General features: G+C 40.6%; 1 protein-coding gene across 4 annotated transcripts in view; it reads right to left on the bottom strand.

Moving 5' to 3' along the window:
• RPS6KA5 (ribosomal protein S6 kinase A5) overlaps positions 1 to 23,226 on the bottom strand; it is a 129,559-nt gene that overhangs the window by 27,284 nt on the left and 79,049 nt on the right. For all 4 annotated transcript variants that reach the window (XM_059688137.1, XM_059688130.1, XM_059688150.1 and 1 more), the window contains exons 6-7: positions 14,192 to 14,275; positions 11,562 to 11,665 (exon numbers count right to left, since the gene is read on the bottom strand). In XM_059688137.1, the coding sequence (XP_059544120.1) occupies positions 11,562 to 11,665; positions 14,192 to 14,275 (188 nt within the window). The remainder of the gene's footprint in view (positions 1 to 11,561; positions 11,666 to 14,191; positions 14,276 to 23,226) is intronic.

Here is a 23,226-nt window from a genome sequence, read left to right as displayed (position 1 = left end):
AAGCACTGCATTTTCCATTTCCCCACCTTGAATGTGCCTCTGCTCCACACGTAGGAATGTGCTGTGCAAGAGGATCAGAATAAAGACACATGGCTGCGGGCATTCTTTTATGAGCCCTGGACTGACATCCTCTGAGGTTCTGATTCTAGACCAGTGATGGTGAACCTGTGACACGCGTGTCAGAGGTGACACGCGAACTCATTTTTTTGGTTGATTTTTCTTTGTTAAATGGCATTTAAATATATAAAATAAATATCAAAAATGTAAGTCTTTGTTTTACTATGGTTGCAAATATCAAAAAATTTCTATATGTGACACGGCACCAGAGTTAAGTTAGGGTTTTTCAAAATGCTGACATGCGAGCTCAAAAGGTTCGCTATCACTGTTCTAGACTATTACTTCCTCAACCCCAGTCATCTGCCATTGACTGGAAGCCGACTCCGTGCTGGTCACTAGGGAAAGAAGTGGTCAGTCATGTGGACCCATGGTGGGTTCAGCCACAAAAGGAGGGGCTCTGAGAGAGCAGTAAGCGCCTGAAAACAGGGATGGCTCACCGAGATGCCAGAACTGGAGGGGGAGCAGAAGGAGACCTGTGTACACCCAGGGCACACAGAACGCATACAACCAGGGTGGGTGGCGGGTTCAGGGAACTAGAGTTCTAGATTCGGACGAGGCAGGGATCAGGTCGGGAAGAAACTGAGTAGAAATCTGGAGGAATTCCCGTTGAAAACATGCTGAGGGAACATGGAGAACAGTATGGCAGCCCCAAGTCCTTGCCTTTCCCAAGTGAAAATAAGATGGCCAGAACCAGCAGCAGTAGAGCCTCGCAGACGATGAGGCACCACCACCCCAGCTCGGAGTGAGAGCAGGAGCCACGCAAGAGACTCCTCCTCGATGTGGCGGTAAATGAGTGGCGCCGGGGTCTCCTCAGCCTGTTCCTGGTAGGACACTCATGCCAGGAAGAGAAGCAGAAATTGGGGTGGGGCGGTAGAGAGAGAGGGCTCCTAGCAGGCTTAAACCTTTTCTCCTAGGAAGATGACCTTGGGTTTACCTTCTTACACAGTTTCCTTGAAATGGATGAATCACATCAATGTGAAATGTCAGCCATGCCTGGTTATTGTGAAATAACCCGAGAGGTGACCTGCACCTGGCCGGAGAAGTACGAGCAGGCACGTAAGCCCTGAAGGTTGTCTGGCCCAGGGCTGTTAAAATACTTCCAGAAAACTGTGTGTTATCTCTTATCCCCAAGGTGTCCATGTGGGGGCTTGGCAGCTGCGCTCATGGGAGCTGTACATGTTGCCGTTTCCGTGTTGAGCTTCCCATGCTGGGGTGGTCCGCACCCACCCACTTGATCTCATCGCTAATGGCCAAGCGCGCCTTTCTGGGCTGGGAAACCAGGCCGAGGCGGTAGGCAGGACCCTGATGAAGCCGGCTTTGATGTTATGCTGATTCACTCTGCTTCCCCACCTGTGTCCTGCTAGAAAGCTAAGTCAAATTTCTGCCCTGTGTTTCATTCGGGGCTCTAAACCCCCCACCGTCCTAGAGAGCGCTTCAGAGGGCAAATGAGTAATACAGTATGACCCAGCTCTACCCCGCATGCGAGTGAAGCAGACGTAAATGGATCTAAAGGATGATGAAAGAAAACAAGAAAAAGAAGGCTGAGGAATATGAGTACCAAGGGAGCGTCATTTCACTCTAGTCTCCAGCTACCACAATTGGTTCGTGTGGAATAATGTGTAGATGAATAGCTACTGTGACACACATTAATAGATTTGGGAGTAACCAGCAGAAAAAACAAAACAAAACAAAACTCTGGGAACACAGATGTTGCTATTGGGTACATAATACCTAAAATGAGGAAGAAAAGAAAAAATTGAACAGGACCTTGGGAATCGAGAAGGCTTCTTAAAATATGCCAATAAAGGATTTGATCATAAAGACATAAGAAGGATAAAAAATCCAAGGAAAAAGGAAATATAATCTTTTAAAAGAGGGTAAGATACAGTAATATTGTAATTACTCTATATATAACTCTGAAAGCAACACATCTATAAACAGAAAAATTTTTTATTACTAGAGGCCCAGTGCATGGATTCGTGCACTGGTGGGGTCCCTTGGCCTGGCCTGTGGCTCTCTGACATACCCTGAGGGGTCCCAAATTGCAAGAGGGTGCAGGCCAAGCCAAGGGACCCCACCGGTGCATGATCTGGGCCAGGGAGGGTCCACAGGAAGGCTCCAGGGTGTGCGCCCAGTCCAGATTGGCTGGACCCCAGCAGCAAGGTAACCTACCGGTCAGAGCATCTGCCCCCTGGTGGTCAGTGCATGTCATAGCTACCGGTTGAACGGTCGAATGGTTGCTTAGGCTTTTATATATACAGATGAGCTAATTCAAGGTGTTACTGAGTAATTAATATGGATACAATCTAAAAATTCAACAAATTACTGCTTGATTTTGTTTTAGAATATTGTATCATCACATGCAAAATCAATATATTAAAATAATCACCTAAAAAGAAAGCACATCTTGGGAGGACAAATAAATCAATCACCTAAACCTTTTGTAAAGGGCACATGGTAGACAGGCTTCTCAGATGGTCCCCAATAACCACTGTCTCCTAACCAACATCAACAAGAAAGATGACATGGTGCCACTTTCATGATCAGTTTAAAAGTGCCATCTTCCTAGCAGACTCCCTCTATTGCCTTCCTAGCTTGCATGCTCTGAAGAAGCAAGCTACCATGTTGGACAGGCCAACACGGCAAGGAATGGAAGGTGGTCTTCAGCCAATAGCCAGCGAGGATATGAGGCTTTAGTCCAACAAACCTGCGGAACCGAATCCTGCCAACAACCCATGCGCTTGGAAGCGGCTCCTTTCCCAGTTGAGCCAACGCTTTGCAGCCTAGGAGTGACCTTGAAGCAGAGGACTTAGCGAAGCTGATCCACAGAAACTCTGAGATAATAAGTGTTTTTAGGTCATTTGTTTCCTGGCAATGGATAATGGATAACTAATACAAGGCCAGGCAATAAATACTGTAGGCTGGGAGAGCTATACGGTCTCTGTGGCAACTATTCAACCCTGCGGCAGTAGCAGGAACGCAGCCAGAGATGACAGCAAATGAAGGAGCACGGCTGTGTTCTGATAAAATGTTCCTGTGGGCACTGAAATCCCACTTTCATATAATTTTCACATGCCACAAAATACTGTTCATCTTTTGACTTTTTCAACTATTTAAGAATATAAAATCCATTCTCTTTTTTTCTAAACTATAAGAGAAAATTTAAAAAGTTACAGAGGCAAAAGAAGGGCCGTTGGAGTTTAGGAGAAAGGTAAAGCTAAGGCGCCTGGGGGGAGGAAAGGGAGTCGGAAAGGCACCTTGTGCTCCCAAGAGGGGGAGCTGCTAAAATCCATTCTTAGCTCAAAGGCCACCCTCAGAAGATAGGCAGCAGAATGGATTTGGTCCGAGGGCTGTAGTCTGCCAACCCCTGACCTAAATAGCACAATTAGAACTTTTGTTTAATATTATTTTGATACCACTTAGACCTGAATTTAATAACGTTATGTTTATAATAGTACAATGAACATATTAAGAAAGCATACCTTATTGATAGAAAATGAGGGACCAAATAAACATTTCTTGGCAAACATTTTCTACATTTCAAAGGCAGAGAAAGTGAGACAAACAACCCTGTCAGAGATGATGGAAGAGCCACGAACAGAAGCTCTGTGTCCTGGTTCCTAGGTGAAGGAATATTCAATCATCATGTTTTACAAAGCTCCAGCCAAGTGCAGGGCGCCTGCTTGGAGGGGCAGGCAGAAAAATCGAAGGAAGTCCCAGTTACTGGATGGGTGGACACCTCCCCGTGCAGCAGTAACATATACCGTAACAGAAGTTCTACACAAGGCAATAGAAGCTAGTAGGAAACACATTTGTTAGAAAAGAAATAAAAATAAGAGCCCAGCCAGTGTGACTCAGTGGTTGAACTTCAATCTATGCACCAAGAGGTCATGGTTTAATTCTCAGTCAGGGCACATGCCTGGGTTGCAGGCTTGATTCCCGGTGAGGGGTGTGCAGGAGGCAGCTGACTGATGTTCTCTCTCATTGATATTTCCATCTCTCTCTCCCTTTCCCTCTCTCTCTCAAAAAATAAATAAATTAAAATATATTTAATAAAAAAATAGAGACTCACAGAAAGCTAAAGAGCAATCATTCAAATCTATAATATTGTCAATTTAGTATGGTCCAAAATGGTACCAAGATAGGAGTCGGGAAATGATCTCATATAAACGGTAAGAAAACTAGAAAGGGAACCCTAGGTAAAACTACTTTCAAATACCTAAAGCAATGTCTGGGAGAAACAACGGAACTTCCCTCTGTTTTCAGAGGACAGAACCAGGACTGACATGCAGAGGTTAGAGGAAGGTGGTTCCACTTATTTTAAGTGGGGAGAACTTCTATACAACTAAGATGTTCTGTTGAAGGGGCTTCCTTGAAAATGCCTATACATCATGCCGCCCATTCATCAACGGTACTCAGACAGAGGAGATGGCTATTAGGGACACTGATGAAGGATTCTTACATCACTGAGAAGGTTTTATTCTCATTCTAAATTCTTTTACTTTGTAATTTGATGGACCAGAAAAACAATCTTGTTCTGATTTTAGGCTACCTGTAGACAACAATAGGCAAGCAGATAACTTGGAAAATCTATTATTTTGAAACATCTCAAGTAAAAACTATAAAAAATATGCAGAGTTCAGGGAAGATCACAATCATTAAGGAATGAAAGAACTAAATGATGAGAAAAAGCCCCAGTTAATTAGGACATTTGGGGATAAGACAATGATACATTATTTTAAAAAGAACAGACTGAAAGATTTTACACCAGGAAAGAAAATCGGAAGGATTATCTTGAAAGGGAAAGGTAACGTAAGGTAACGTAAGATAACGTAGTCGTCGCATTGTTTATAAATTTCAGGAACAAGAAATAAATGCCACAGAAAACCATGGAATCATAAGTTAACACCAGGTTTTAAACAAACTATTAACATGACAAAGTGAGTAATTGATTAACTAAAGGGAAAATCCTATCTGAATTCTTGAAAAATCTGCTCTAGTTTTAAGATTTCAAGAATCTGACTCAGGCTCTCTTTCTCTTTCTAAAACCGGAATGCCAACTGATTGAGCTAAAGGCAGTTAAGAGCAATTTAAATTTGAACAACAGTTGGTTCAGAATGTTCCTGCCGTCACAACCAACAATATACTATCTCTCTGCAGGCAGCGCTGTGCTGGAGAGAAAAATCACAAAGAAGATTGCTTGTGTCATGGGATCCAGATGAGGGGACTCACTCAGAGGAGCTACTACTTAATGCTGTCAGGTTAAGCCCACCTTTTGCACCTGTCACCATGACAGGTATGACCTTGCAAAGGGACCCAAATTCTCAAGACTGTAGCCAAGGTTTTATGAAATTCTGAAACATTTTCAAACCATCAAAAAGCCCATTTAAAATAAGCCAAGTCATATTTAGTATTTTTAATAATTGACGATCATTTTAACTATGAATTTAACAAGAAATAGTCCTATCCCTTAACTTGGTATTAACTAGCTGGGACAGCAAGAAATTATTTATATGTACTTCCTAATCTTTCCTGTAAAAGGTTCATTTAAAATTTTCAATTGAAGTAGAATTGATGCACAACACACTTCCCACATACAAAGTAGACAACTTGATCAGCTTTGATGCATGTGTACACCTGTGAAGCCATCACCAGTCAAGATCATGAACATACCCATCACCTTCCAGAGTTTCCTGTGTCCCTTTGTCATCAACCTTGCCCTCCTCCCAGTCAACTGTCCCTCAAAAAAATTCCCACACCTGAGCCAGTTTACCTTCCCGGTACCTCTTGAATGAAGAGGGTGGGTCAGTTTGAGAAAGGGGCCCGGATATGTGTGCTGTTCATCTTTCTCCCAGACTTCCCCAAAGGGACCTATGGCCTTGTACCAGACTAACTGTACACTGGAAAAAGGAAATAATCAGAATGTACAAGAATTATGAGGCACTGGTTCTGAACTGACACTAATTCCAGGAGACCCAAATGTCACTGTGGCCCACCACCAATCAGAGTAGGGGCTTGTGGAGGTCAGGTGGTCAATGGCGTTTTAGCTCAGGTCCATCTCACAGTGGATTCAGTGGGTCCTGAACCATTCTGCGGTTATTGCTGTAGTTCCAGAATGCACCGGAACAGGCATACTTAGCCGCTGGCAGAATCTCCACATTGGTGCCCTGACCTGGAGAGCGAGGACAATTATGGTTGGAAAGGCCGGGTGGAAGCCATTAGAACGGTCTCTGCCCAGAAACATAGTAAACCAAGAACAGTACTGCATTCCTGGGGGGTTGCCGAGATGACAGCCACCATCAAAGACTTGAGAGATGTAGGCGTGGTGACCTCACCACGCCCCCATTCCATTTGCCTTTTTGTCTTGTGCAGAAGACAGAGGAATCTTGAAGAATGACAGTGGGTTATGATATGTTTCAACCAGGTGGTGAGTCCAATGCAGCTGCTGTTCCAGATGTGGTTTCATTGCTTGAGCATCCCTTGGTACAGGGTAAGCTGCCGTTGACCTGGCATATGCCTTTTTCTCCATCCCTGTTTGTAAGGCCCACGAAAGGAGTTGCTTTCCGCTGGCAAGGTCAGCAGTGTCCTACCACAGGGGTGTATCAACTCTCCAACCCTATATCATAACTTAGTTCTCGAAGACCCCGATCACCTTTCCCTTCCATCAGATATCACACCGGCCCATTATATTGAGGACCTTATGCTGACTGGACCTAGTGAACAAGGAGTAACAACTACTCTAGACTTATTGGTAAGACCTTGTGTGTCAGAAGGTGGAAAACAAAATTCAGGGGCTTCCTACCCTAATGATTTCTAGGGGTGCAGTGGTGTGGGGCAATATCAAGATATCCCTTCTGAGGTGAAGGATGAGTTATTGCATCTGACCCCGCCGACACCCAAAAAGGAAACACAATGCCTAGTGAACCTCTTTGGATTCTGGAGACAACATAGTCCTCGTTTGAGTGTGTTACTCCAGCCCATTTAACAAGTGACCCGCAAACCTGCTGTTGAATGGGGGCCAGAACAAGAGAAGGCTCTGCAACAGGGCCAGGCTGCTGGTTGAGCTGCTCTGCCACTTGGGCCATAGGAACCAGCAGGTCCAATGGTGCTTGAGGTGTCAGTGGCAGATAGGGATGCTGTTCAGAGCCTTGGCAGCCCTGATAGGTGAACTGCAGCATAGGCCCCTAGAATTGTGAAGCAAAAGCCTGCCATTTTCTGCAGATAACGACACCCCTTGTGAGAAACAGCTACTGGTCTGCTACTGGGCTTTAATAGACTAAAACACTTAACTACGGTCCCCAAGGTTCATACAGCCCGAGATACCCATCATACATCATACATTATGCATGAAGCCATAAAGTTGGGAGTGCACAGCAACAGTCCATCCTCAAATAGAAGTGGTATACATGAGACTGGGCTGGAGCAGGCCCTGAAGGCACAAGTCAGTTTCATGAAGAAGTAGTCCAAATGTCCATGGTCCCCACTCCTGCTACCCTGCCTTCTCTGTGCCAGCCTCATGGGACATTCCCTATGATAAGATGGCAGAGAATGAGAAGACTCAGGCCAAGTTTACCGATGGTCCTGCATGATAACACAGGTGCCACCGGAGTGGACAACGCAGGTGCCACCGGAGTGGACAGCTGTAGCACTGCATCCCCTTTCTGAAACATCCCTGAAGAGCAGTGGTGAAGGGAAATCTCCAGGGAGCAGAGCTTTCAGCAGTGCACCTGCATGTTCACTGAGCACTGGAGAAATGACCAGATGTGTGCTTTTATACCAATTAAAGACCAATGTATGCTTTTATACCAATTAAAGACCAACGTGTGCTTTTATACCAATCAAAGCCAGCAGTTTGACTAGATGGTCAGGGGCTTGGAAGGAACATGATTGAAAAATTGGTGACAAGGAAGCCTGGTTGACAACAATACTTGGAAGAGGTATGTGGATAGACCTCTCTGAATGGGGAAAATATATGAAGACATCTGTGTCCCATGTGAATTCTCACCAAAGGGTGACCTCAGCAGAGGAGGATTTTAATAATCAAGTGGATAGGCTGATCTGTTCTGTGGATACCTGTCAGCCTCTTTCTCCAGTCAACCCCACTGCCACCCAGTGGGCTCATAAATAAAACGGCCATGGTGGCAGGGATGGAGAATACACATGGACTTCGACTCACCAAGGCTGACCTGGCAATGGCCACTGCTGAGTGCTCAATCTGCCAGCAGCAGAAACCAACACTGAATGCCCGATACGGCATCAATCCCCAGGTGATCAGCCTGCCACCCGGTGGCAGACTGACTACACTGGCTACTGCCATTATGGAAAGGGCAGAGTTTCACTCTAACTAGAATAGACACATTCCACACAGCATTGCTTCTGATCAAGGAACTCAATTCACAGCAAGTAAAGTGCATGAATGGGACCATGCTTCTGAAATTCACTGGTCTTACCATGTTGCGCACCAGGTGGAATTATGACTTGTTACCGTCCCTGTCTGGAGATTAAGTATGGTGTAAGGCAGGGGTGGGAGATGTAGCCCACGGACCATACAAGGCTCGCGAAATCATTTGGTGTGGCCCTGCCAAGGCATTATGGGTGAGTTAATTAAATCTTTGACCAAATATAGCAGGCTAATTTTTAAGTTGATAATTTTGTAGGGATCTCAACTTATATTATAAATATTCAAATGGCCCTTGGTAGAAAAAAGATTCCTTAACCCTGGAAGGAGATGCATATGGCTGCCAAGCTGACAAGGAGTGAATCGGCAATGATTAATTTTTAAGTGTCACATGACTGGGCCACAGGTTGCCCAGATTAAACGTTATTTTTGGGTGTGTCTGTAAGGGTGTTTCTTCCTGAGATTAGCATTTGAATCCCCTCCTTAATGTAGGCGGGCACCATCCAATCCCTTTAGGGCTTGAATAGAAAAGAGAAAAAAAGAGCTTAACTTGGGACACTGGTCTTCTGACCTCAGAACCACTGGCTTTCCTGGTTCTCCAACTTGCAGATGGCAGATCGTGGAACTACTCGGCCTCCATAACTGTGTGAGCTGATTCCTTATAATAAAGCTCCTTTTATATGTCTCATTATTTCTGTTTCTGTGGAGAACCCTATGATAGTCTATATTTAGCCATTCCAGTGAGTATACAGTGGCATCTTATTGTGGTTTAGTTGCATTTCCCTGAAAACTAACGATGTTGGTCATCCTTTCATGTGCTTATTTGCCACCCAAAGATCTTTACTGGTTAACTGTCTGTTTCAATATCTTGCCCATTTCTTTAAAATGGAGATTTTCCCCCTAGAGTTTCGAGAGTTTTTTATTTGATTTATAATTTTATCCCAGGCTGTGGCTTGTCTTTCCATTCTCTTAACAGTTTCTTTTTAAGACCGAAATTCTGATGAAGTCTACTTTATTAGTGCTTTCTTGTATGGATAGCACTTTTTGTGTTGTATCTAAGAAATCTTTACCTAACCCAAGGTCATAAGGGTTTTCCTTTATGTTTTCTTACAGAAATTCTATAGTTTTAGGTTTTACATTTAGGTCAATGATCGTTTTTAGTTTATTTTCCTATATGGTGGAATGTATTTATAGAAGTTCATTTCTTCCCCTCACGCCCACTCCTATGATAGCCAATGGTTCCAGCATCATTTATTGAAAAGACTATCTTTTCTCTACCAAATTGACTTCGCACCTTTGGGGGGAAAATCAGTTGCCTATATCTGTGCGGTTCTATTTCTGGCCTTTCTATTCTATTTCATTGAATATTTGTCTATCTTGATACAAACACCAGTGTCCTTTTAAGTATTATAGCTTAAAAGTCTTAAAATCAACTTTGGACTACTTTTTCAAAGATGATTTAGTTATTCCTGGTTCTCTGCATTTCTATATGAATTTTAGGTCCAGGTTGTCAATGTCCAGCAAAAAAGCTACACTAATAAAAGAGAAAGATGCAAATTGACCATGCCTCGCAACACCACCAGCCAATCAAGAGTGAGTATGCAAATTAACCCAACAAAGATGGTGAGTTAATTTGCATACGTAGGCGCTGAGCAGCCGGGGGCAGGATGCTTGCGTCATCGCCATGGCGATGATGCAGGTGTTCCACACCACCCCAGCTGCTCTGGGCCTCTGGGCAGCATGGGAAGGCGGAAAGGTGGTGCGAAGGCAGTGCCAGCAGCCAGGGGAAGGAAGGCCCATTCTTGCACGAATCTTCGTGCATCAGGCCTCTAGTAAATAAATAAAAGAAAAGTCTGCTCGGATTGTGATTGTGGTGAATTTATAGATCAATTGGGAGAGAAACAGCATCTTCACTATACTGAGTAGTTCCTGCACTGTGTGCTTCTCGCTACTTCACTGAATGAATACTTCTGCAAATTTTGGAACTTCTCTCTCTGCAGCTTTCTCCTCTCTGACACTCTGCCTCAAACTCTCGCTGCCTTTGTCTTCCTGGACTCTCAGCTCCACCTCAACTCTCCCTGCGCTGTAGCCTGGACACTCTCAAGGCAGTAAGCTGGGCAATAATAGGGCTCGCCTCATAGATTTTCCATCTCTCATTGTTCACTGTCCTTCACTGCTAGACAGTCAATATCTTCAAGATTGTTCTTTCAGATATTTTGCTCATTTTAAAAACTGTTTCAGGCAGAAAACTAAATTCGGTTCTTGTTATTCCATTTTGATAAGTGGAAGTCTCAATTTTTAATGTCAAATCTGCTCTCAAAGTTATAAAATTCAAGAACAGGACAAAAACATAACTAGTAATTAGTAGAATGTTTTATCACTGTTGTTTATTTGTTCATTAATTCATTTCATTCCAAAAGTATTTATTGAATTCTGCATAGTAAAGCACTGTGCTGGCTGGCACCTGAGCATACAATGCTAGGATCAAAGCCAGAAGTGCCCTTGCTCTCACAGAGCTTACAATCTAGTGGGACATACAGACATTAATCAAATAATTATAAACGAAAATGTAACAATGCAATTGTGATAACTGCTATGAAGGAATAGAATAATGCTATGTTAATCTACAAGAGGGTGATTTTATGGTATTTGTTTCTATTGAGCCTCTATACATGAGCTAAAAAATATCACTATTTATGTTAAAATCACAAAGAAATTATAATATGTATACAGTGGGAAGAAAGTATCCATCAAATAAACTTCAATATATCATGTATCAAGACAATATGCTAAGTGCTTTGGAATACACAAAAATCATGACATTCTCCCTATGAAACAGAAGATCAATCCACGCACATAAAATATAAAAAAATATAAAGGTTATATATCTACATCCTATATGATTTTAAACGGAAATTAACTACTTAAACCTAATTTTGTCTATCCCCATTTTTTTAATTTTTTTTTTTCCATCAGCCGAATTACAGAAATTGGATGAGTTCCTCTGAAGTAACAATACATTGATTTTATTTTGTTTAAGTCTTACCTAGATATCTCAGCTTGGGAATTCTTCTCCCCATCCACAGTGAAAGGAGACGCTCCAGTTAGTAGTTCATACATCAGGACACCTAAACTCCACCAGTCAACTGCCTACAAAACAGCAATTTCATTTGATAGAATATTAACTAACATGTAATTTATAAGAAAGAAAAATGAACAAAATAAAGCTGCATATTTGGCAAATATTTTGAGAAAAAGATTTTGTATATAGCTTTTTGTGCAAGGAGTATTAAATTAGCTCATGCAAGACATTTAGAGAACAAATATCCAGGTATCCTCAGTACAAAATTTAAATGTGTTCTAGTTATTTTATAAATAGTAATGGTTTTACTTTGGTTAATTAAAAATAAAAATTTTAATTTAAAATAAATTTTGAAAATCTTAAGTAAGTGAAATCTTTGGATTTATGATAGATGGGGGGGAAAGTACCACTTATCATTTTTTTACCACTTATCATTTTTATTAATTATTCAGCTCCAATAAATATTATACAATTACTTAAAGTCAAAGAACAGAAATAAAACAGAAATAATCACCTAATCAATTCCTCTTATAGAACCTATCACATAAAGCTAATAGTCTTCATTGTAGGAAGCATGATGAGATTTTAAATAATGTAAAACAAAATGTGATCTAAATTGGAAACCAATTTATATGTGTAGTTATCTGAACTGAGAACACAACAAATTACACATAATTTAAAGAATATTGATATACTGAAAATTATTTCTTTTATAATTATGCAAATCAAGATTTCAATAACAGTTGAATATAAGAGCTTATGCCAATGAGATATTATCTGGATGCTAAAGTTTAAACTCTCTGCTTCCAAATTTGAAGGGTAAGGTTTCAGAAAAATGATGCAAAATGTATGAGCCTAGAGATACTTTAAGGAAAATTCATAGCAATGACACAGGAAACAGGCTGAGGCAGACTGAAAGCACAAGAGTGAGTGCCAGCCTGGCACAGCAATGAGCATGTTGTATACATTATATCTCATTTAACCCAAAGTCATCAAGGTGTTCCATGAACTCCCATTGACCTAGCTGTATTCTGGACCTCAGGTATGCAGCAATCCTAGGAATAATATAAGGTTTTCTTTCCTACAAATTGGTCCCATTAGGTCTTAGAAGGTAATTTAAAAATTTTCATAGTTATAAAGGCCAACCAAATTTCCCAATAGTTTCAAAGAATGCCTTGACATGAACTAAAACAGCAATTTAATTCTTTTCTTTATACAAGCAGTTTTACTGATGTCTGAGTCAGGAACCTCAGAATGTTCTGCTTTTTGATTTGAAACCAGGCTCTTAAATTGATATGGCTCTACACTTAGATATGAAAACTTGGCTTTAAATATATGGTAAGTCATTAGCAAATATTCTCCACATTTAAGACAGTTGGACTGTATATGTGGGGTTTGAAACGGGATGCGGAAAAGGGGACAGTGAAAAGCAAAAAATAGTCAGAATCCTTATTTGGAGAAAGTTATTAATAAAGCCAAAGTATTAAAAAAGAGAACTGAACAGGTAATACAGGCAGAAAAAATATGTGACCTAGATTTTATATCATAACTACTTAGAAAGCCTCTTCATGTCCTTCATTTTGCACATACAAAGGAAAGTGAGGAGGAAAAAATTAAGCTGTTTAGAGGACTTAGGAAAATAATCCTTTATTAAAAAGGATTATTTTCTTTCTCCAAGGATTGTTACAATGATTATTTCTGTTGAAGAGATAATCAAGAAAGTCTCCAGCCCTAACCGGTTTGGCTCAGTGGATAGAGCGTCAGCCTGCAGACTCAAGGGTCCCAGGTTCAATTCCGGTCAGTCAAGGGCATGTATCTTGGTTGTGGGCACATCCCCAGTAGGGGGTGTGCAGGAGGCAGCTGATCGATGTTTCTCTCTAATCGATGTTTCTAACTCTCTATCCCTCTCCCTTCCTCTCTGTAAAAAATCAATAAAATATATTTTTTAAAAAAAGAAAGTCTCCAGTATTTCTACAAAGTTAAAAGCAGAAACTGGGAATAAGAAAGCAGGAAAGATTCCCTTTTCAATGATCTCTTAGAAAGCAAATATCAACCTAAGGTGAAACAGTCAATTATATGTCCCATATATTTTCCTATCAAAAATCAATAATGCCAATAAGCACTGTCCAAAATCATCCAGCGTGACTCCGACAGGAACAGTGGACAGTTTATGCATTCACAGACATCTCTGTATTGGATTGTGGCTCAGCTGTGTCCTCAAAGAGCAGGTCCCATGCAACAGAAAATGAATGATTTTTGTTTTAAATAGAGTTACTGGTGCTTTGCTCAAGATACAGATTCTTATTTGAAGAATTAGTTGCTTTTGAGGTTTCTTTCTATTAGAGTTATCCTATAAAACAAAAATTATCCTCACCAATAAAACCTAAAAAAAGGGAAATCTATTTCTATTATCTTTTTCCTTCTAAACACTAGATATCATGATGTGTTCATGTATACAAAGCAAAGGAGAGAAAAAGTAAAAATAAGACACCACCAGAATGAGACTGTTGAAGAGATTATACCTAAGTTATAAATGAGGATTCTTATGTATATTTTATTGAGATATATTAAAAACTGTCAAAAATAGAACATACCTTGTCATGTCCCGAATCTCCTCCTCTGATGATATCTGGTGCCATGTATTCAATAGTGCCACAAAACGAATATGCTCTTTCAGCCTTAAACAAACAATCAAACAAAAAGGGATTTGATTTCAAGCTGGTATGACGAGTGACAAGAAGAGAAGGTTCATACTACATGTCAATGATTGACATTAATTACTATGTACAACAAAGGAACATAATGGCAGAATCTACTAGACAGACCCTCTTCTCACCAGGATAGACCATCACTTACACAGTATGAGTCCTGGATAAAGGAAGATTTCCCATGCCTGAAACCCACCACCATTCATTCACCCGTGCATCCACCACCCACTTAGGAATCCAATCATTCACTCTTCTTCTTTTCTTTATGTGCACAGATTTTAATTATTGGTTTCTTTAACCATTCTTTTCTATAAGACTGTAAACAGTCCAAGTAAGATAACATGAACTGTCTAATACTTTACTATGGATGACTTTATTTCCAGACTAAAGGCCTGGTGCATGAAATTGTGCGCGGGTACGGTCCCTAGGCCTAGCCTGCGATCAGGGCCATCTTCCCCAGCTGCCGGCCCCGCCCTCTGCCACCACCCACCCTGGTTCCCTGTTTGCCATCGGCAGTGATTGGAGCCTGTGGGCCCGGGGGCAGGGGTGGGGGGGAGCGGACCAAGAGGTCGGCCTATTCTGCCCGCCCTCCGCTGCCACCCACCCCGGTTCCCCATTTCCCATCTGGTGATAGGAGCCTGATGGCCGGGGGAGGGACTGAGAGGTCGGCTGTTCCTGCCCGCTTGTCGGCCCCATCCTCACTGCAGGTCGCCCTCAGTGTGTGGGGCGACCGGCGGGGTGGGGGCCTTGGCCTGGTGCCGCCCGCATCCCCCACGACCCACCCCGGGTCCCCACTTGCTGGGTCAGGGAAAAGGACCAAAAGGTGGTCAGTGCATCTCATAGTGACTGGTTGAGCGGTCGTTCTGGTCATTCTGCCGTTATGGTCGCTGGGCTTTTATTATATAGGATAGACAAGACTGGGAGAACACTAGAAAACTTGGAGGGGGGAGGAGGCCAAATGCTAAGAAAGGGAATACTAAACCTAAAGATAAAAAAGAAGGAAATTTTCCTACCTCACCATCTTGTCTAGTTTGGCACTGAAATCAGAATGTTTAGTGATGATGAACAAACTGTTTTTAAAGCTTTTCTCACCCTAGCCGGTTTGGCTCAGTGGATATAGAACATCGGCCCTTGGACTGAAGGGTCCTGGGTTTGATTCCAGTCAAGGGCATGTACCTTCATTGCAGGCTGATCTCCATCCTGGTCAGGGCACATGCGGAAGGCAACCAGTCGATGTGTCTCTCACATCGATGTTTCTCTGTCTCTCCCTTTCCCTTCCACTCTCTAAAAACCAATGAAAAAATATGCTCAGGTGAGGAGTAACAAAACTATAAGTAAATAAAGGAAGATTTTCTCTTAAAGAAAGTTGTTTCTCCTTTGTAGAATTTTAAAAAGGACTAATTTTATATAGCAGGCTAAAAATTAATTTAAGAAACTGAAGCCATTTAAAAAATGACCAACTGTGTCATAAGACTCATCCCAACATAAAAAGATCTAAACTAATGCAGATACGTTAAACGGGGATAAAGAATTCCTCTTTAATAATACACATTTGTATGGCTATATCTGAAACTTTTAAAGGCACTTTGGCGCCATTAAAATACTTTTTAAAAATTGTTTTAGAGCAAGCTCTTCAATTTATACTTTACTCTTCTTTCACTAACAAAGGTTAAGAAAAAGAAGCATTCCTCTTATTTACCATTTTTTAAAGGAAAGAACGCCATTCTAGCAATGCTATCGAAGTGGTAGAAGTCCCCTATTCTGTTGGCTAAAAGTTAAGCCCAGAGATAATGAATGTAATAAATTTATTTAAACACTGTAATAATAAATGTATTTAAACTAATACTTAATTAAAATACATATATATATATATATATATATATATATATATATATATATATATATATATAAACAAAAATAAAATATGTTCTATAGTTCATTTATTTCTTTTTAGGTGCTATGTAAACTGAAAGATTACTATTCACCTAGAAACTAAAAGAAATAATTCCATTATGCATAGATCTGAAAAAAAAATTTTTGTTTAGCTGGCAGAGTTCTACTGCATAGCTAATATAAATCATACGTCAAATGTCATTATCTCCCTGCTTCATCATTTCAATACCAAATGTTAATTTTTTATCAAACTATTGGAAAGAATAAAGCCAAATAAAACGCATTTCATATAAACTTGTGCATAAAAAGTAATAAATAATTTTTAACATTTTGTTACACATGCTTATACAGGAAAAAATGTATTAAAAAGCGGTAATCTGTTCACTGAATTATTAAAAAAAAATTAGAAAATTACTTTTTAAAAAAACAAACTTCATAAAACTAAAGCATGGTTTTAGTTAATATACTATTTACTATGTAATAACCCTTTTTTTGATATTAGGCAAACATCACTATGTAGATGACATAGAAAAACACATAAATATTACTAAGCCATAGTATTTATCGTTGGATCTCATCTTAAAAGACATCTTTAAGACATTATATGCTAAGCCCTGGCCAATGTGGCTCAGTTGGTTGGAGTGTCTCCCATGCATTGAAAAGTTGCATACTGGATTCCCTGTCAGGGCACATACCCAGGTTGTGCGTTTCATTCCAGCTCGGGGTGTATGCAGGAGGCAACTGATCGATGTTTCTCTCTTTCTCTCTCTCTCTCACCCTCTTTCCCTCTCTCTAAAGAAAAAAAAAATCAGTAAAACATATTCTTAGGTGAGGATTTTAAAAAACACACAAAACATTATATGCTACATCAAGTTTAGTTATACAGAAAAAAAAATTCTCTAAACTGGTTTGTGAGTAAAAAGATAATAGGTTTTGATTTATTGACTTTCTAGATTTTTATTTAGAAAGTACTCTTTTTAGCAAATACATATACATTTTCATTTATAGGAAATACCATTTTGAAACTGTATTTCCTTCTAAGTATGAGACAATCATTACATTTCACAAACTGAAAGTTATGAAAATCTGTATTCTCTTCTTTAAAACACTAGATATTCACAAGATTAGTGTACAAAGGGTATGAAACATACAGATTTTATTGATTAGTGCCAGAAAGACTTCCCGTGTCTTACTTTTCTGACAATGAGAATTATGCAGCTCAGTTCTTTATTGTCTTGACAGAGAGTGAGCTGAGAACCACACTAAATGCTCGAAGATATTTCCTCCACCTTCCAGCTCTCTCTGAATTCACTTTAGCTTTTTGTTGTTTGTTTTTTTAATCATCACCCAAAGATATGTTCATTGATTTGAGAGAGAGAGAGAGAGAGAGAGAGAGAGAGAGAGAGAGAGGAAAGGAGAGGGAGGAGGAGAAACAGGGAGAGAAAGACATCGATATGAGAGAGAAACATCAATCAATTGCCTCTTGTTCTCACCTCAACTGGGGATTGAACCCACAACCTAGGTATGTGCCCTGACCGGAATCGAACCTACAACCTTTGGGATGATGCTCCAATAAACTGAGCCACCCAGTCAGGGCTAGCTTTTCTGTTTTGTTTTGGTTTTTTTTTGTTTTTGTATGTGTGTCTACATTAATAAATAATACATAATTACAGTGGGGCCTTGACTTACGAGTTTAATCTGTTCCGTGACGGAGCTCGTAACTCAAATTACTCGTATGTCAAATCAACAGTGAACGAGTGAGACACGTGATGCTGGGCTGATGTTGTGGCGTTCACTGTGACGTTCGCTGCGTCAACTAGCGGTGGGGTATCTGAAGCTGGCTCGTAACCCAAATTTTAGCTCGCAACTCAAAGCAAAAAATCGGCCGAGAGATGGCTCGTATCTCGAAAAACTCGTTAGTCAGGACACTCGTAAGTCAAGGCCCCACTGTATTTATTTGATGGAAATTCTAGGAGACAGAAAAATTAAAGTTTAAGTGTCGGAAAGTTCCAATAATGGAGGAATAGTAAATAAAGGCAAAGCACTTCTTAAGTCTCTCAGTGTGTATTTTTAAAAACACTGCCATTTTAGCCCCTTGCAATTCTGTATCTGCTTCCTCGTCCTCTGCCTCAATGGAAGTGTTCCTCCCTCTGAGTTCTGACTTTCAGAGTAATTCTAGTCATTCTATAAGACACCAAATTGAAGTGGTGTGACAGGAGATGGTTTCTAGTGGGAGGCAGGAAAGAATACAGGGGCATATGTTAAAGCTACCACAAAGTTAAATATTGTGAATGAGAACTGCCTTAATGTGTGTGTGTGTGTGTGTGTGTGCACCATCCTGGCAGATAATACGGAATAGTTATACTTAAGTGACCAGCTGACCAAAGAGGCTTCCCTCTTCCTTAGACAGAAGAATCAGATAACACTGGATAAAAAATGGCTTTCCTTCTAATGAAGAATCCAAATAGGAACTCAATTGCCAAACTCTCAAGTATTTCTCAATAAACACTAGATTAAATGATTCCTAGTTTCTATTTGCTAATGTTTTATCCTGCTCTTACCTGCTCATTATTGATAAACATGTGAGTTAAATGTAAATTACCAATGAAAAGAAGTTGTTCCACATCCTGTGTTTTTTCCACCCTAAATTTGAAAATTCTCACAACTATCTGGAACGTTTGATTTTAAGTGACTATCTCATTGCTAATCATCCATGACTTTGTTCACAATACAGTAAGGGTAACCCTCAGGTGTCAGCCATGAAGAGGGAGCCGAAAACCAGCAATGTAGGCATCCAACCTATGCTACACGCACAAAGGGAGAAAAGGTAATTCGTTACAGGCTTCAGCAATCCAGAAGCTTGACTTTGGACACTCTTATGAGAACAAAAGATGAGGCCCTCAGCTGAAATGGGGTGGACTGGAATTAACACCCTTGTGTAAACCTTGGAACCTAAGAAAGTTGAACCCTTAGTAAGTGTGAAGTCTAGAAAAATGAAATTCACTACCAGCATAGGTTTGTTTCAATTTGGGCCCTAGCTTAAAAAACAAACACTCCTCTTGTGAAATCAAAGTGTTAGGCTTGTATATTTTGTAGATTTGGGACATGAATTTACTCTCCCCCGCATGGCATGGGGAAAGTGAAAAAATCGGTGATACTCTGGAACCACAGAAATTCCCACAACTTAGCGGTTCCAGAATTCGCTATGAATAAAACCCTGGAGGCACAAAATTACTAAACAAGTAAACTAGAGTCTATAAATACAACAAAAAGAAGACTCCATAAATACAACAAAATTATTTTAAACAGAACAATCTACACTAATAAAAGACAAACATGCAAATTGACCGTACCTTCGCTATGCCTTAAACCACGCCCACCAGCCAATCAGAGTAACTATATGCAAATTAACCCAACCAAGATGGCAGCCGGCAGCCACAGAGCTGGCGCGAGCAGGAGGCTTGGTTGCTCCAGTGATGGAGGAAGCCAAGCTTCCCACGGCCAGCTGTAGCCTCCGCAAAAGGCAACAAAGTTTCAATTATAGAAGCTAAATAAACCCCAGATACCTGCTTTCAGCTGGGCCGTGGCCACGGAGCTGGAGTGAACAGGAGGCTTGGTTGCTTCCCGCGGCCAGCTGTAGCCTCCGCAAAAGGCAAAAAAGTTTCAATTATAGAAGGTAAATAAATCCCAGAATTAAAAAAAAGAAAAAAAAGGAGAGGCTGGGAGCTTCCGTCACCAGGGGGCTTGGTGAGCCTGAAAACAGCCCTCAGCTCCTCACCCAGACTGGCCAGGCACCTCAGTGGGCATCCCCCACCCTAAAGGGGGTGTGGCCAGCCTGAAAACAGCCACCAGCCCCTCACCCAGGCTGGCCAGGCACCCCAGCGGGACCCCCCCCCCCGATCCGGGACATCTTTCAGGGCAAACCAGTCAGCCCCCACCTGTACACCAGGCCTCTATTCTATATAATACAAGGGTAATATGCAAATTGACCCTAACAGCAGAACAACTGGGAATGCACTATGACACACACTGACCACCAGGGGGCAGATGCTCAATGCAGGAGCTGTCCCCTGGTGGTCAGTGCGCTCCCACAGGGGGAGCTCTGTTTAGCCACAAGCCAGGCTGATGGCTGCCAGCACAGAGGTGGTGGCGGGAGCCTCTCCCACCTCCTCAGCAGCACTAAGGATATCCGACTGCAGCTTAGGTCTGCTCCCTGCTGGTAAGTGGACATCCCCTGAGGGCTGCCGGGCTGCCAGAGGGATGTCTGACTGCCAGCTTGGGCCTGATCCCCCAGGGAGTGGACCTAAGCCAGCAGGTGGACATCCTCCAAGGGGTCCCAGACTGCAAGAGGGCACAGGCCGGGCTGAGGGACCCCCCGAGTGCACAAATTTTTATAAGTAATCTATAAAAGACCAGTATGTTGTAAAAGAGGAAAGATATGAATGAAGGAAAATATCTGTACAACAATATAGCAGCACAGGAAAGATTAGAACGTATGAGAAAGAATCAAATAGAACTATATAATTGAAAAAAATATATAGTAATGAAAAATAGAGTAAACATAGTAGACACAATTAAAGAATTTGTAAAATAGAACATATACTTGAGAAAATTATCCTGAATGTTTTAAGAGTCCCAAGCAAACTAAATAAAAACATATTCATAGGTGATGCATTTCTATAGTGGTTAGAAGAGTGTTTGCCTTATAATAATTCACTATACCATACTTTTGGTTTTTGTTTTGTTTTACTTCACAATAAAATTTTTTTTTAAAAAAACCTAGTCCATTCCTAGATATATCTATACCCAGTGAAATAATCATTAGATATGCAGGGCAAAATGAAGGCATATTAAGACAAAGACAGAATTTACTATTTACTGCTCCTTGTTTTAAAAACACCTAAATGTTGCACTTCAGAAATAAACTAAACTCACAAGCTAAGAGTAAGATGTAAGAAGCAACAGTGAGCAGAGGAGACAGGTAAATATGTGAGAAAATCTAAACAAGTATTAAATTTATAAAATGAAAATAATAATTATACAATAATGATTAGTTTGAAGAAAGAGAACATAAGGTAGGACTAAAATTATAAATAAGTAATAATATGTAAAATGAGATAGATAACTGAAGTTAAAACATTCCAATGTTCTTGAAGTGGTCATGACAATCATAGACATAATGGTTCATTTTAGACTCTATTAAGTCATTATATAATTTTAAAATGTCAGGACAATAACCACTAAAAGAACAGAAACAGGATATATATATATATATAACTTCCCTCTAAGGATGAATATATAATTTCATACTCTTAGAGGGAAATAAAAGAAAGTAATCTTAATCATTTAAATAGAAGGCAGGAAAGGAGGGGGAAGAGCAAAGAGAAATTATGGTAAAAAAGAAAAACAGTAAAATAAGAAAAAGAAAAATACATCAGTAATCATAATATACAGATTTAACTCACCAGTTAAAAGACAGAAACTCTCTGGATCAAAAACAAAATCCAGCTATATGTTATTTATAAAAGGCATACCTAAAACATAATGACAAAGAAATATTGAAAGTAAAGAGATGGAAAAAGATATATCAGACCAGCACTAACCAATAGAAAGCTGGAGTATCTTATTAATAGCAAGAAAATAAACCTTAAGGTAAAAAGAATGATTAAAATTGGGTAGGGTCATAACATAATAATAATAAAAGGAATTCACCAGGGGAATAACTTTATTCCAAATCTGAATACCCTCAAAATTTTTTGAGGAGACTTAACCTATATAAGCAAAAATGGAGAGATCTTCAAGAAGAAATGGACAAATCCACAATCATAGTATTTTAACATATCTCTTCTATAACTGACTGGTCAAGCAGGACAATAATTAGTGAAGCTATGGAAGATATCCCAATGTTTATAAATATATACAAAAATTTTCTATCTAACAATTAGCAAATATACGGTCTTTTCAGATAAATGTAAGACATTTATAGAAATTAACCAAGTAGTAAGTCACAAAGCAAATATCAAATACCACAAAAATAAAAACATGTATTTTGTTCTCCAAACAGAAAGCAAATTAGAGCTCATTTACAAAAAGATAACAAAAAATCCTATGTATTTGAAAACTTAAAAACCTATTTGTAAGTAATTCATGGCCCAAAGAAGAAAACCACAATGAATATCAGGTTATTAGAATAACAATAAAAATGCTATATGTCAGGACTTGTGAGCTATATCTAAAGCTGTTCTTACAAATTGAGTTTTACTTTAAAAGATTAAATACTAATGAGCTAGATTTCCAACTCAAAAGTTCAGAAAAAGAATATGAAAGAAATTCATAGAAAGTAAAGGAATGAAGTAACAAAGGAACATCAGAAAAGAAATAGAAGAGAGAGAACCAAGATGGCGACATAGGTTAACGCCGGAGTTTGCTGCTTTGAACAACTACTTCAAAAGTGAAACCAAAAAACGGAAGGGACATCACCCAGAACCACAGGAACGCTGGCTGAGTGGAAGTCCTACAACTAGGAGGAAAGAGAAACGCACACGGACACTCAGAGGAGGCGCAGTGCTGAAGTCAAATTCTGAGGTGCGGAGTGCGCGGAGCGGGCTGGCGGCGGAGGGCGCGGTTGTTGTTTGCAATCGGGAGGGAGTCGCAGACTCTGAGCACCAGATCCAGGCGACTCTTTAGGGACCCAGACTCAAACAGGAGAAGCGGGACTGTCTGGCTTCGGTCAGAGCGAGAGCAGCTTTCTCTCCGAGCTTTGCAGCGGGTGCTGGGACTCAGAGAGGCAGAGCCCCTTGGGACAGGACTGAGAGCCGCCATAACTGCTCTCTCCGGCCCACCCTGTTGATCCTGTTCGACCCGCCCTACCCAAGCCCTGCACAGAGGCATTTGCCGGATAGCCTCAGGCAAAGGCTAGATTAGCACCTCCCTAGAGGACAGAAGTTCTCTCACTGCTGACACAGCTGATTCTCATAGCCACTTGGCCTGGAGGTCAAACCCTCCCTGGAATTAGCTACAACAATCAA

Source organism: Myotis daubentonii, chromosome 1 (assembly GCF_963259705.1).
Source record: "Myotis daubentonii chromosome 1, mMyoDau2.1, whole genome shotgun sequence".
NCBI classification, from domain to species: domain Eukaryota; kingdom Metazoa; phylum Chordata; class Mammalia; order Chiroptera; family Vespertilionidae; genus Myotis; species Myotis daubentonii.
The sequence above is the reverse complement of the archived record's forward strand: the minus strand, read 5'-3'. Positions and strand labels throughout refer to the sequence as shown.